The sequence below is a fragment of the Pangasianodon hypophthalmus genome, chromosome 4, assembly GCF_027358585.1.
Source record: "Pangasianodon hypophthalmus isolate fPanHyp1 chromosome 4, fPanHyp1.pri, whole genome shotgun sequence".
NCBI classification, from domain to species: Eukaryota; Metazoa; Chordata; class Actinopteri; order Siluriformes; family Pangasiidae; genus Pangasianodon; species Pangasianodon hypophthalmus.
Window position 1 is genome coordinate 8,344,871 of NC_069713.1, and position 15,611 is coordinate 8,360,481.

At 35.8% G+C, this 15,611-nt stretch overlaps 1 protein-coding gene across 1 annotated transcript in view; it reads right to left on the reverse strand.

Annotated features, from left to right (window-relative positions):
• Positions 1-5,957: 5,957 nt before the first annotated feature.
• LOC113526521 (histamine H3 receptor) overlaps positions 5,958-15,611 on the reverse strand; it is a 31,717-nt gene continuing 22,063 nt past the window's right edge. Inside the window, exon 3 of the mRNA XM_026913631.3 lies at positions 5,958-8,981. Coding sequence (XP_026769432.2) covers positions 8,217-8,981 — 765 coding nt within the window. The 3' untranslated portion in view covers positions 5,958-8,216. The remainder of the gene's footprint in view (positions 8,982-15,611) is intronic.

The window sequence follows — 15,611 nt, forward strand, 5'->3', positions numbered from 1 at the left end:
ACTTCATGGGAAAAAAAATATCACACATTTCATATGTGATCATACGTGCTTCACATGCGATGATGTGCATAATATGTTAGAATAAATGGAACTGAATTAATCATGTGAGAAAATCACATATGAAAAATAAAACTACATGCCTTACAGGTGAAAAATTTACATCTGAAAATAAATAGATCATGTGAAAAAATAATTGCGTGTGAAAATGATGTGAAAGAAAATCACATTTCAGATGAATAATAAAAAAAACACTACATTTGAAAAAAAATCACATCTGAAAATAAGATGTGCTCTATATGTGAAAAATCACAGAAAGTGAGAAATTAATGAATCGAGTGAAAAGAAAGCATATATGAAAACAAATTCACAAATTCAAACAAATGAAAAAACACTTAATTAAATGAATCCTTTTAAATGAATCACGTGAAAAAGAATCATGTGAAAAATGAATCATGTGAAAAATGAATCATGTGAAAAAAATCCCATAAGAAATGAATCATGAAAAAATCCCTGAAAATAAAACACACATGCACACACACATACACTACATGCGAAAATAAATCACATCAGAAAATAAAAAGAGATGACCTACGTATATGACTTAGAAATAAATTACATGAAACATAATTGAATCAGGTGGAAATAAAACTATGCCCTACGTGTGAAAGTGTGTGAAACATAACCTGTGTCTAAAATCATATGTTGTACCTTTCATATGACTTTTCTGTAAGAACATTGTGTGAGTGAAAAATATTAAACAGTAATGTAACGTTCTCATCTCGATTGTTAAATTAAAAAGAGCTTTTCAAACTGAAACTTTCAGTGTGCTCTGTGAAAGTTGTAAGCTTTAAAAGTCTACAATAAGCTACACAAATAATTCACTTGTAAGAATAAATACAATTTAAGAGAAGTATTATGAGATTTGAGAATTTACCTAGACTTTACAGATAGACGTATAAAGTGAAAGGATGCACAAGTCAGAATGACACATAAAATGACTCTGTTGAACATTACAGGTAGAATAATATAAATTTCTTCCTATAAAAAAATAAAATAAAAGATTTCCATTTGCAAGTCAGACAAAAATGGTCCGAGAGCTCGCTGTTGTATTTGCAAAGTTGTCGATAATATCTGTTAAACAGCTCAAGGTCATGTTGAAGACATGCTCAAGGCTGATAACAGTTATAAAGATTACAGCAATGTGACACCACACAATGTGTGTCCATGTGTGAGAGATGGTGCTACAGTAAACAATTCGAACAGGAAGATGAACAGTGACTTCTAGTGGACAAAACCTGGTAGTGCAGCAAAACAAATAGGAGTGAAGGTAGAGGTCAGGTCAGGGGTTTTGTGAGGCTCTAGTTCAGGCCTGGAGAGCCACAAAAGTGCAAAGTGTTGAGTTCTAACCTCATTTAACACACAAGGCAATGCTTAAGCTGATTGATGAGGATGATTTTGGTGTCAAAAGATGATAAAAATGGAGCCTGAGACACCTAATATGTCTACACAGTAAGGATTCTCATTGTACCTGGTCTTTACAAGCTAAGTTCATGATTAATTAACAGTTGATTCATATAAAATAAACACGTGCATCTCAAATATATGTTTGCTTAACTGGTTGTATTTTTGTTTTCATTCCAATCGCAATGTTAAACGTATAAATCTGCTAAATGTTCACGGTATAGATTTGTTATAATATTATACTTCACCTGACCACTTCCTGTACTTAATCATAATTAAATTGTAATAGTACCATTTTACTTAATGATGGCGTATTATAAAGCTAGAGCTACATGAAACCTACAGTGGGGTCCAAAGGTCTGAGAGCACTAGTGAAAATGCTTCTATTTTGCATCCTTTTCTAATTTAATACAACAGTTTTCATTTCAAATTATATTATTGACAACAACTTGAGTAGAATCTTTGAAATATTTAAATGAGTTTCTTAGTATTTGGTATGTCCTCTTTGTTGCTTTAATGACAGTGTGCACTCGTGCTGGCATGGACTCCACAAGTTTGTGCGAAACCTTATGATCCACTTTAGATCAAATCCATCAGAGTGTCTTCTGAACACATGCTTCAATAGAAGAGATTAATCATGAGGAAAATCTGACCTTTTGTACAAAGCAGTTAACATGGTCAATATCACACTTTTGCATACATTTAAATAGTGACCTAGAAATAGTGCAGAATCTTGAATATTATATATTCAACATATTGAACATTTACTTTCTTTGTTGTAAATATTTCAGCAGAATTCTAAAACCTTCTGTTTATTTCTAATTAAAAAAAAAAAATCCCAGATTTTCAATGTGGTCTCAGATTTTTCGACCCCATTGTACATAAGCCCTTCCTGACAACTGATATAACACTACATAAATATTTATAAAGGTTTATTCTAACCTTCTAAGACGTTATCTGTCATAAAGTCAAACAGATGTGTTATGTGTTATGATGTTTTCTCGACTGTCATCATGAAACCTCACTGTGGTCACAGAAACTGTACATAATGTTACATTACAGTGTAATTTCATTGATATTAATGTAAGAAAAAAACACCCTCAACAACAAAAACAACAAAAACCATCATAAACAGTCAAATTAAACTCACTTCACTTCAATTAAGAGCCAGTGTCATGGATTTCCCATAAATATTCATAAAAATGTTACAAGCAGGAATACTCCATTTATTCAAGATTAGAAAAATATACAGTACATCACAACCTGAAAACATACTGCATAACTTATCCAAGACCAGGAGTCACTACAAAGCATCTTGTGGAATTTCTCAGCTTTGCTCATTTTTCTAACTTCATTTGGTAGGTTATGTCACATTATTACCATCTGTCATGTGCCTCGTCATCAGTTGCCATGACATCCTTACTTAATTCAGGCCAGAACTTGATGTCAAAACAACACGCTGTAATAAGCCTGTATATATGTTTATGTAGTGTCAGGTCAGAGGTCATGGCAGCTTATGTAGATGTCACGTAGTCCTACGAACATCACCCTTAAGGTCTGTTACCACAATAATATACTGCAAGTAAAGAATATAGTATGACATATTAGAGTGATGTGGCTTACTATGTTACTGTTATCACCCTAAAGTGTTTTCTTCATCTTATACCACAGAAATTTGTCAACACTAACATTTTTTTTATTTATTAACAACAATGACACATTAGCTTGGGCTACTGTCTCTTCTGAGTTTCACATCCAGGATATATTTCCACCTCACACCCAGTGTTCCTGGCATAGGCTCCAGATCCACAGCAACCCAGACCAGGATAAAGCACTTACTGAAGATGAATGAATGCAGTTATCTGTCAGTCTAAGTAAAAAACATAATAATTAAAATTGCCACCAGAAAGCTGCTGCATTCATGAGCATTAACAATTTACTGAGGAGTCACATCGTTCAAGAGGAAATCAAGATTATGATTCATATGTCTCAGGCACTGGCTGTTTATTACTCTATGCCAAGAAGAACAATGTGAAGACTTTTATTTGTAGTGCCAACATCATCGACATCCATTTTACTCCATCTTTTAACCAAAAGCTCTGTTCAAAACAGAAATCCCTAGTTCTCCTCTTGAAGCATTCATGGTTACATTCACCTCTTGTGGTAACTTATGGTACCTCTTAGAAGTCCCTAAATCAGTGTGCCAATACAAGTACCCTTATCCTCTGGCAATCCTGATAGCTTGCACTGAATCATATGCACAAGTATGAGCAAATTTGCATCATTCTCAGAATACTCAAGCAGTTAAGGCTGATTTGCCACTCCCTGATCCTCATTAAGCCACGACCTGGCAAGAAATGGATTGCTACTCCAGGCCCTCAAATAAATATGGGCAATTTAGCTTCTACTGAATCATCCATGAAAACTCTTATGGTTATTTTAAGACTTTAGATAACATTCAAGTTCATTTTGAACCATTTTGAAAGTTTAAAAACAATAAATGTCACCTTTTCAGTATTAACGCCTTTTAATGAATGATAGATTCCTCTTTAGCTATCATAGTTTTAAGGCTAATTGACTGTATATTGTCACTTGAAAACTTTAATACAACTGCAGTTGGAATAAAAACAGGAACTGTTGTTAATATGATACACACTGTTTCAAATCTACATCTAGATAAGTGGAAAGTTCAAGAGTAAAAAGCTTGAACCGCTCAAATAAATTATGGTACACATTTGCCCTAATGTTCAAAACGAGGGGGTCCTAGGATTTATTTATTTATTTTTTTACTCAGGAAGGGATCCCTTGCTTTAAATAATCTGAGTACCTCTGACTTACATCACAGCAGCTGACTTCATTCTCTCACTTTGTTAGGAAGAAACCATGAATCACAGTATTCTCTGTCCTGAAGACTTTCCTGTGTCTGAAAACTTACCGACTGTTACAAAGCACTGATATTGGAGACTCCTTCCATAAATTTTAAACAGGTCTTTAAAGAAAACGGCACCCTCGCAATGATTATACATTTGGCTTTGTTAAATAACACCCCTTATTATTAGATTTTGTTTATGTGGAGTGTCTGCTGTACAAGCGAATGAGCTATTACTATAGAAACAATAATGTATTCCACTAAGTGCATTAATATAAACCTGTCATTTGTAGCTGCATTCCATGAAAATGAATGAACACCTTCTGATCAATCAGATCGGAGAAATCAACAGCGCTGTCATATGATTTGATGTAAAGACTAGTAAGGAGGCAAGTCAATGAAGATCTAGTCTGTAAAGGAGAATAACCAACTACAAACAGTATGAACAGGCCCAGAGAAAGTAACCCCAGCCTGGGTCGACTGACGCTCGGATCCTGTTGGCTATATGGACTCAAACATAGCAAAGACAGCAGCTGATACATATATGTGACAGGAAATAACTGTCCACACCAACAGAGGGCAGTAGCCTGTAATGTTAAAATAAATAAGTAAATAAAGACGCATTATTGCAGAAGACAATCTTAGCTGCCTCACGCATGGTGTATTATACACTATATTCTTACACCATGTCCTTGGATCTGTACCTCGATTTTTTATGTTGGGTAATGGTATTTCAAATTGAACTTAACACTAAGCTGAATAAACAGATATTATTCGGTCAACAACCTGCAAAAAGTACAAAAGTCTCCGGCTTTCCTTTATTTCTTGGTGGATTTAATATTTCATCAGAGTAAACACACTACTTTCATTACAAATATGCAAATTCTCTCATTTGAGTTAATGCTTCTATGTCTCAATTTGCTCACTACTGTACTAAACAGCACGCCAGACTAATTACCAGTATTAGTACATATAGTAGAATACCTATAGTGATGGCTTCTTCTCCTGCACACTACTTTTTCTGCCATTATCCTCTCATGCCAATTCAATACACTAAATTGACACTGATTGACACAGACATTGAGCTTGGTAAGGGTTAAATATGGAACAGCAAACTCCCTGAACAATGGTCAGTTTCAAGTAATGGTTAAGATAAGCCCACATAACCATGCAGAAATACTCAATACCAAATGCAATTACAATACTCAACCTATAATATTCATCCTGTTCGTTTATACTGTCTTCCAATTTTATCTCAGCAATACCCAGTACCTCCTACTCGACTGGCTGAGTCTCACAAACACACACACTCAACAGTTACTTGTCATTCCACAGATATTGCACATGTATATAAATATCAAGGATATTGCACATGTATATATACAAATAGAATTCTAGCATATGTACATACACAGTGATCTATTTTATTGTTTCTATTATTTCTATTATTTTTATTTTATACTAATTCTGATGGAAATTCTTTTCTTTTCTTTCATGTTGCTCCTCCTACTTGTGCTGCTCCATCAACTTGAATTTTCCCTACGGGGGATCAATAAAGGTCCATCTTATCTTATCTTTCTTTTTCTTATCTTAAAAGCTCTAAAGAAGTTCAAAAGTCAAAGTCTGGTGAAATGTAATGCACAAAACTTTATAGCACAAATAATTCAGTAAATACACTGATTCCACAATAATACTGCATAACAGAGTTTACATAGCAGAAGAACATCCAGACATATATTCAGCATAAGTAGAGTCAGTACAGTACATGAACATTACAATACCACAAGGTGGAGTTATAAACACAGAATATGGTTAAGAACATTTAGGACTCTTCTTCCAAAAATACTTTACAGAGAGTGAATATCCAGTACATCTGTGTAACTTATGCATTATTTTATGCTGGGCCTGCTTTATGTTTTTCATAGAAACTCTTATTTTACAGTGGTCCATAAGTGCAAAAAACATTAACAAACCAAAAACAAACAAACAAACAAACAAAAAAAAGCAACACCAACTGGGAAGACATAACAACAAAACTAAAAACACAACATGCAAATCTACACAACAGCGAATCAGAAATGCAACAGTGAACCCTGAAACACAGCAACAAACCCAAAAAACAACAGCAAATCAGAAAATGCAGCAAACAAAAATACATAACAGTAAGTCAGATACACAGCAGCAAATCAGAAAACACAACAAACCCAAACACATAGCAGCAAATCAGAAAACACAACAAACCCAAACACACAGCAGCAAATCAGAAAACACAATAAACCCAAACACACAGCAGCAAATCAGAAAACACAATGAACCCAAACACACAGCAGCAAATCAGAAAACACAACGAACCCAAACACACAGCAGCAAATCAGAAAACACAATAAACCCAAACACACAGCAGCAAATTAGAAAACACAACAAACCCAAACACACAAAACCAAATCAGAAAACACAACAACGAACCTGAAAACACAACAGTAAATCATAGAATGCAACAACACAAAAGCAAATAAAAAAAGAAGAACTCAGAAAACACAACAAACAAAAACACACAACAGCAAATCAAAAACACAACACAAAAGCAAATCAAAAAAAGAAGAAATCAGAAAACACAACAAACAAAAACACACAACAGCAAATCAAAAACACAACAACCAATGAGACAACACAACAACAAACATAAAAACATTATTAAATTCAGAAACACAACAGGAATTCATGCTTATTTTTTGTTTATCAAGGGCATTCATATGATGTTATTTTAGATATGCTGTCAAATTTGTACAGCATTAATGTAAGTTAATATATAGCAACTTTGCAAATTGAACAAAGGGTCATTCTTTTTCCTTGTGATAGTCATATGACATATCCAGTCAGCAAAGAGCATGTGAATAAGAGCCTACTCTTTCTGTTATGAGTTAATGCTGATGTGTTTCTAAATTTTCCATTGCATTTTTGGTTTGTTAATGTGTTTTGCACTTGCAGGCCACCATACTTATTACTTTGGAACAGCGACATAACTAATAATATAATAATTGCTTGTTTTTTTTTTGGAGAACACCAAGTGCCCTTGTAAAAGAGAATGAGTGTCATGTTGATGATGGGCAATGGTTTACTACTAAAGTACATGAATAAAGTTTAGTTGCAGTGAGACGTGTCTTCCAGGACTCGTTTTATGAGGGCCAAAGCAACCCACAGTGGAGAACTGAATTCTGGGAATTTAGCGTCACCTGACTAGTGAGATCAGAATAATACAATATGTGTTACAGATTAACCTCAGACACTACATCTGTAAAAGCAAGGCTACACTAGTAGACAAGCATTTGGTAATTCCATTTTGTAATGTTTATACATACAGTATATACATGAGTTAAATAGTTTAGATTATTAGTTCATTAGCCTGTAAGAAATGTAGATTGAAACCCTGTATGAATCTAGATGATTGGAATTTTAAGTCCTCTAAATGTTTTAGTAGGCAGACTTTAATTTTTAAGTCTTTCAAATTTGTAGCAGATTGTCATTAGAAATCCACTAAGAGTAGAAACTGTTCATGGTTATAAAGCCGGTAAAATGTATAGATGTCCATGATTTTATATTCTGTAAGAGTTATATCTGGCTCCTTTTCTAACTCATTTGGCGTTCTTGGGTTTAAAGAAAGGGGTTTGCTGTACTGTGCAGGAACAGGTAGAGTTAGTCCTTTAAAGGTTCAGGGCTTGGGTGCTCTGTGTGGGTTTCATCTGAGTTGCCTAGTTTCCTCTCGCCTAGTAGAAACATGCCAGGAGGTGGATTTACTGTCACTAGGTGTGAATCCACCACAAACCCTGACAAGTCACTAAAGATGAAATAATGCATGGTCTGTCCAAAACTATTGGGGTGAGCTGGACTATCTCTGGTTGTTAGACGCATTATCTGATGGTGCTTCAGTGGGCCGCTGCTTGGGGCACAGGATCTTTGTGAAAGCCCTGCGGAAGCTGCTGTGGCACAGAGGATACAGGAACGGGTTGATGGCAGAGTTGAGCCACAGCAGCCAGAATGTCACTTCGTACCAGTGGTGTGATACACAGTCACCCCTGCAGGCAGCGCGTATGATCATCAGCAGTGTGTACGGCGCCCAGCACACAGCAAACACGCACACAATCACGGCTAACGACTTTGCGATCTTCTTGTCATGAATCAGGCGCGTACACTGAGTGCTTCGTATACTCCGTATGTCAGTGCGTCCTGTGGGAGATGAACAATTATCACCTTCTGTTTCCGGCTTTTTCTTCTTCGTCACGAGAGACCCGCGGCAGATGTAGGAGACCAAGCGAAGCCTCTCGCGCTTGGGAGATGTCATACTACGGATCTTGGGTAAGCATGATTCCTGCTGGTAGCGGAGCCTCCTCTCGCGGATGCTGCGGTATATGCTGAGGTTGAAGAAAGCCACAGACAGGAAGGGGAAAAAGAACTCGAGTGTGGAGGCAGATAGCAAGAAGTACCAAGTGTGGAAAAACTCAGCAAAGCACTCGTCTTCAGGGACGTGGCTCTCTCCCGTCACCTCCTCCCACAGCAAGATGGCCGGGCCATACAGGAGGAAAGCCAGAACCCATACGGCAGCCATCTTGGCAAGGGCGCTGCGGGTCATCCCTTGCCTCGCCCGGTATGACACCTTAAATCATAAACAAGAGCAGAAAAAGAGAGAAAAATTGTAAAAACCTTAGAAGTATAAATCATACAACATGTATTAGTTAATAGTTTGGGGCAAAATAAAATATATAAATAGTATAAATAAATAATACCTCCAACATGATAGTTTGGCTCAATTTTTCTTAGTAAAAAATATTGAAATATACACTGACTGTCGATTTTATTAGGGGTACCTGTATACCTCATTCAATTATCCAATCAGCCAATCACGTGGCAGCATCTGAATGTATAAAATCATGCAGATATAAGTCAAGAGCTTCAGTTAATATTCACATCAAACATCACAATGGGAAAAACATGTGATCTCAGTGACTTTGACCTTTGTATCGTTGTTGGGGCCAGCAGGCCTGGTTTGAGTATTTCAGAAACTGCTGATCTTCTGGGATTTTCATATACGACAAAAAAAAAAAAACAAAAACAAAAAAAAACAAACAAACAGAAAAACTCAAATAATCACTCTTTGCAACCATGGTGAGCAGAAAAGCATCTCAGAATGCACAACACATCAAACCTTAAGGTGGATGGGCTACAACAGCAGAAGGCCATATCAGGTTCCACTCCTGTCAGTCAAAAACAGGAATCTGAGGCTATCATGGGCACAGACTCACCCAAACTGGACAGCTACGAATATTGGAAAAAGACCAGGTTTTTGGTGTTTTTTGGAGTACAGGTGTTCCTAATAAAATGGATATGTAAAAATACATGTTACAATACTACTCAAATATTTATATTATAGAGGAGATGTTCAGATCTTTTAAACTGAGAGTAACGAGGTGAAAGAAATGCTAAAATATCTGTATAAACAGGTCATTTTATTCACTATGACTTTCCGTTCATGTCTTATTTACAGTCTTGCCTGTCAAGAACATAGCCAAGCATGTGAATTGGTTGTTTCTGGTTGGAATATGTTTATTTTCATAAATATAGCCTATATTACTAATAAAATATATGTATTTAGGAATAATTGGCCATTTTAAAATAAAACTTTACAACTGTGTCATTATAATATGGGTTAATGAGTGCATCCATTTCCAAGTAGTGAACAGCTCATGAGGGTTAAAGATAAACAAATCCAACCCAGATTTAGTACCAAACCACATCAAAAACAGCTGTTTCAGCTAAAGATTGTGTATAGGAGCTTCTGATGGGCTTATATTTAGGACAAAAGTGAATTTGTTGATATTCTAATGCAATGAGTGAATAAACTAATGAAACGAATAACAGGCTTAACATTGAACACATGGGCACAAAATGTAACACACCAATCACAGGACATGGGTGGAGTGAATATGAGTGATTTAGGGACTCATGGCTTTAAAGAAGCATGTCATGCCTTCCACCTACTGGCTGACTACATAAATAAGCTAATAAAGGACTGACATTATCAGTATTGATGTACGTATTGTGTAGAACTAAATAGCAATGTATTGTTGTATCGATATTTTAATGACAGCTATGTCCCTGGTATAGGCAACAAAGTCTGTGAAAATGCCATCGTAACCTTATTAATTGATGCCGCTTATTGGTTGTTGCCTGCTACGTCACCCTCGGCCAGACCCCACTCCATAATGGGGTGTGTTCCAACAATACTTGCTGTCAAAAACACAGCAAAGGATACAGGTAATGAAATGGTGTCCTCACTCCCAGAGTATTTTAAATTCGCCGTGATGTAATCAAAACAATGCAAATTATAACCTATAGGCTCTTACTTGAAGGCACAATCCATGTGTGTATAGTCAGCGTGGTGTCGTTTATTAGGGCAAATCCAATAATCGTACTTGGTGTCCATGTCAGGGGTCGATACACAAACTGGGATAATCCATGATCACAAATGTGGAAAACGTACATGGATCAATATGGAACACAATAACATGGTAGAGTTGAGCACAGTCAGCTAACAAACCAGTGACAGGACAGGCATGGAGACAGGACAGAAACCAAAACAAATGTGCATGGCCATAACAAACAAAAACACAAGACATGAAGTCAAAACAAAACAAATGAGAGCAGTGCTTGTCACGCTGGGAAACATGGCGTGCACTCAAGAGGAGCAATTCAAGACATGCTGTACTGTCAATAAGCATGAAACAAAAACCAAAGCCATAATTGGTTTACATTAATGTGCTCACTCTCATACATTCTCATTTCTTCACAGCTTACACAGGGACTTTTATGGTAGACGCTCCACAGATTAATAAAATGAATATAATTGCTGATAATGTGAAGCTTTCTGTGAAGAGATGTTTATTTATCATTTTTAAAAGGAGTCTCCAGTGTTAGCACTTTGTAACAGTCAGACATAAAGTCAGCTGTAACTTTGAGCTGTGCAGGGAAAAACTCTGTGCCCTAAGTGGGTTCATGACAACAACAACATTAAATGTAATTATAAGTGGATAAAAAGTATGACATTTCAATCTTTAATAAAGAAAACACTGTCGGCGTTGTCAAAATGCTGTGGTATGAGAGGGATAAAACACTTATGTGCTTTTATAAAACAATAATCAACTTCATGGTGGTAACAACATACTTCCTAACCCTTATCACATATCGTTCGAAGGATGAGCTCAAACGCAATCCAGATTAGATCCAAATATAATTAATGTTGAATCTGCATGGTTAAGTGCTAATCCGTTGTCGGAGAACGGCGCAGTAAACAGGATAAAATGCATCACCCAATCAGTGTTAAGCAGGACTGTCGTGTTTTCATGGTCTATATATATATATATATATATATATATATATATATATATATATATATTTACAGTATGTATGTGTGTATGTATGTATAAAACACACTCAAATACACACACAAAGGGAAAGTAAAATCTCAAGATCTTGATTGAAGAGCTCTTGAATTAGAGCCCTCACTCAGAAGAGCTCCTCCTAATGACCATATTAAAGAGTCACAGCTGCTGTGTGCCGAGTCCGTGTGTTACCTGAGGATCTCTGCAGATGTGTCGGCTGTTCATTCTTATTCATCATGCTTACCTGACCTTTTAGAGCTGAAGAAGTGGTGTGGCATTGGGATTTTAACATGTTGTGACCACAAAGTGCTATAATGCCATGTGCTGTGTGATGCGTAGCCAGTGTTTAGAAAATGGTGCCCATGGGACTCGGCTTGATTTTTATTTTATTTTTTTTTTTGGCAAATCTGGCAATAGATGGAAATCTGACATTTTTGCACTGTTAATTTATTTATCTTCAGTAAGAACTTTATTCTGATCAGGGTAATGGTGGACCAGGAGTCTATCGCAGTAACACTAGGCATTAGGCGGGACCTTGGATGGGAAGCCAGTACATCACAGGGCGCCATGCACACATTTGTACCAAGGGGTAATCTAGAGTAGCTAGTCCACTAACTGGCACATTTTTGGAGGGGAGGAATCCAGAGAACTTGGAGGAAACCCATGTGGTCAGTAACCGGTGGTCAGTATCAGGGACTGGCGCTTTGAGGCAGCAGTGTTACCTGTGTTAATGTTATGCTACACCAATATATCCACTGAGTTGCTAATTCATTTGGTCCACTGGCCGTGTATATAAATAAACTTTATTTATTTACCATTTTATCAGGTAAATTCACCACATACGTCATTTTCTGACTGTTGTCCATCTGTTGCTATCCATTCAACCCCCTCTATCCCATGAGTGGAAAGACCATTGGAGAACTACCACCTACCAGTACCCTACTTTTTAAAGTACAGACAAGTGAAGGTATTTTTTTACACTGTTTTCAAGCAGTGTTACATGACAACTACTGTCATATTGTTCACCCCAATAATCGTACCATTATCATATCCTTCAATCTAGACCTTAAAGGTCCTATATAGAGCCAATAACAAAGGGTACTCTATATATATTAATCCAATATTTCTTTCTCTACACCTAGTTATGGAAAATGTAATTTCACAATTCTGTCATCCTTTGGGATGTTTCATCACAAGCAGTATTACTCATGTTTGGCATGGATTCATTATTTCCAAAGGTTTCACAAAACACTTCATTACTATAAAAGTATTTCACAAATGTGAGATGATAGGCAACATCTGTGTTTGGATGATAACTTGTGACTTTAATATTATAAGGCTCTATCTGGGTTAAGAGTTGGTTTAACATATTAGAGCTATAACAAGACAAATACAAATACAACCTTATTACATTGTAAGCTCAAATACTGCTTGCTAACTGGAATTAAATATTGGATTATATATATATGTGTGTGTGTGTGTGTGTGTGTGTGTGTGTGTATAAAACTGTATAACTATATACAGTATAACTATATACAATAAAACACACATTTTGAGCCTATTAAATCCACACTATAACCATGTATGCTTTTCAATGTTTTATTTTTCTGACTCTAATTTAAAGTGTAACATAGAAGAGATTTCACTTCTTAAAATTAAGTTATTTCTAAACAAGATATTTTAGCTCCTATCTATCTATTCTATCTCTTCATTTTAAAGTTGTGTAATGTTTGTTGTGTTCATACTATAGTCATCCTGGATGATAACTGGCCAGCAAGTAAAACCTTATAAAGCTAAGTTTATCTATGACTTTGGAGATGGAACTTTTTTTTTTCTAATAATAATAGTAACAACAATAATACTACTAATAATAATAATAATACCACAGTAGAATACAGTATCCTCCAGTGGTCAGTTTCAACTCAAATGCCAGACAGAATCTTACTGAAGTTTATGTGATATTACACTCTTTATTCTATTAATAACATGAGTATGTGCTTCTGCATATAACTATTTATGGTTATTCTAAGAATTGTCTTGAATAGCTGAACTTCTGATGTAATGAACTTGTTGCTGATCTGTAGATTTTTGAATCTGAGCCTTGATAACAAAACGATTTATCACCCAACTGGGAATATTGTTCCCCAAATCCAGTGTTTTGATAAACTGAGTCAACTGAGACGTCCTGGGACATAACTTCATATTTCAGCTGTTTGACAAGCAGTAAATGTGTTAAGACCTCATTTATCAAGCTTTTAGTAAACTTGTATGTTAATCTTTTCATAGGTCAAACTAAATAAAATTCTTATCAGGTTTTTTAAAAGTTTCAGTAACACAGATTTTCTTCATATTCATGTGCATATATTGATAAATGCCAAATAACCTGTAAATTATTTAAGTTTTAGGTGCTTTCACAGCACATTTACATTTAATGACACCCACAAAACTCCATAAAAGGCAAAGATCACAGAGCAGAAAACAACAAAATTAAGATATTTACTAAATCTTGCAGTAATGCAGCTCATCCATTGCAGTCCATCAGCAACGCCATTTCTTTTGTGCTAATTGAATGTCTAGACTTGTTTTAATTATGGATTTAATTTGGATCCCTTTCTTTTGAGTCAATTATATGAAATGACTGAATTTCACACTGGATTCATTGAACATTAGATTTCTGATTAGAAGGTCGTGAGTTCAAATCCAGCACCACCAAGCTGCCACTGCTGAGCCATAGAGCAATGCCCTTAACCCTCAACTGCTCAGTTGTATAAAAGTAAGTCGCTCTCGATAAGAGTGTCTGCCAAAAAATGCACTAAAATGTAAATGTAAATTCATAATCGAAATAAATAAGTGATTTAGACTTGACAGCATAAATAAACCTGACTATAAAGAAAACTGTAGTAACTTATTGCCGATTTTACGATTTGAAAGCAATCAGTCCAAGATTTACATTAGTCAGCCTCTAGATATGTAAATTTACACAAGCTTTCCTAGGATAGAGACATTTCTGCGAACAAATTTTCATGAATAACACGCTTCTTGTTTAAATGCTCCTGTGGAAGATTTACAATTAAAATTTGTTTCATTGTCGAGTTCAGCTTGATAAATGATGCATGTGAAGCATGTTCATGGCTTCAACAAAAGCTAAAAAAAAAACTTATTTTGGCAAGAATATGAATAATTGTAATTTTATAAATATAATTTTTTAGTGTCTCAGATTAATTTTCTTTCAGGTCTGTTTCATGTTTGTTTTACTGCCATTGATTCAGATTGCTCTTGCGTCACATTTGAGCTCTGATTTCCAATTTAAAAAAAAAAAAGGAAAGGTTGAAAAATGCAGAGTGTTAGTACTCTGTCCTTCACATATTGGAAAAACATTGATTACATGCATTTCAGGACGTGAACTTTTTCCTTCAGTGCAGTATTCATTACAGCCTGCAGCCAAGACGATCTACTTCACTAACTTTCTCAGAAAGTCCCGTACACGCAACAAGTGTCTGCATGAAAGGTGAGAGTTTTTTCCGAAATATTTGGCACAAATACTGTTCCTTTAAATAGCCGACTGATGGACTGTTTCCCACTTATGATCTCGGAGCTGCTCTTTTCTGTCCCTCATTTGCACTCATTAACCAGGTTTTCTGTCTCACCACTAATGTTACAAAATACAAAATAGCGTACCGCACACTGTCATGTAGCGTATTTCTTTTCTGTGTTGTTGCGTGTTCTCAGTCGCTCTTCACCCCCTTTGATTGAAGCTACAATCGAAAGTAGAGTGGAACGCATAAAGGCAGAGTGTGTGAGATCAAACAGTGCGCACTTCCAGATTAAAGGCTGAAGATTATGCTTAT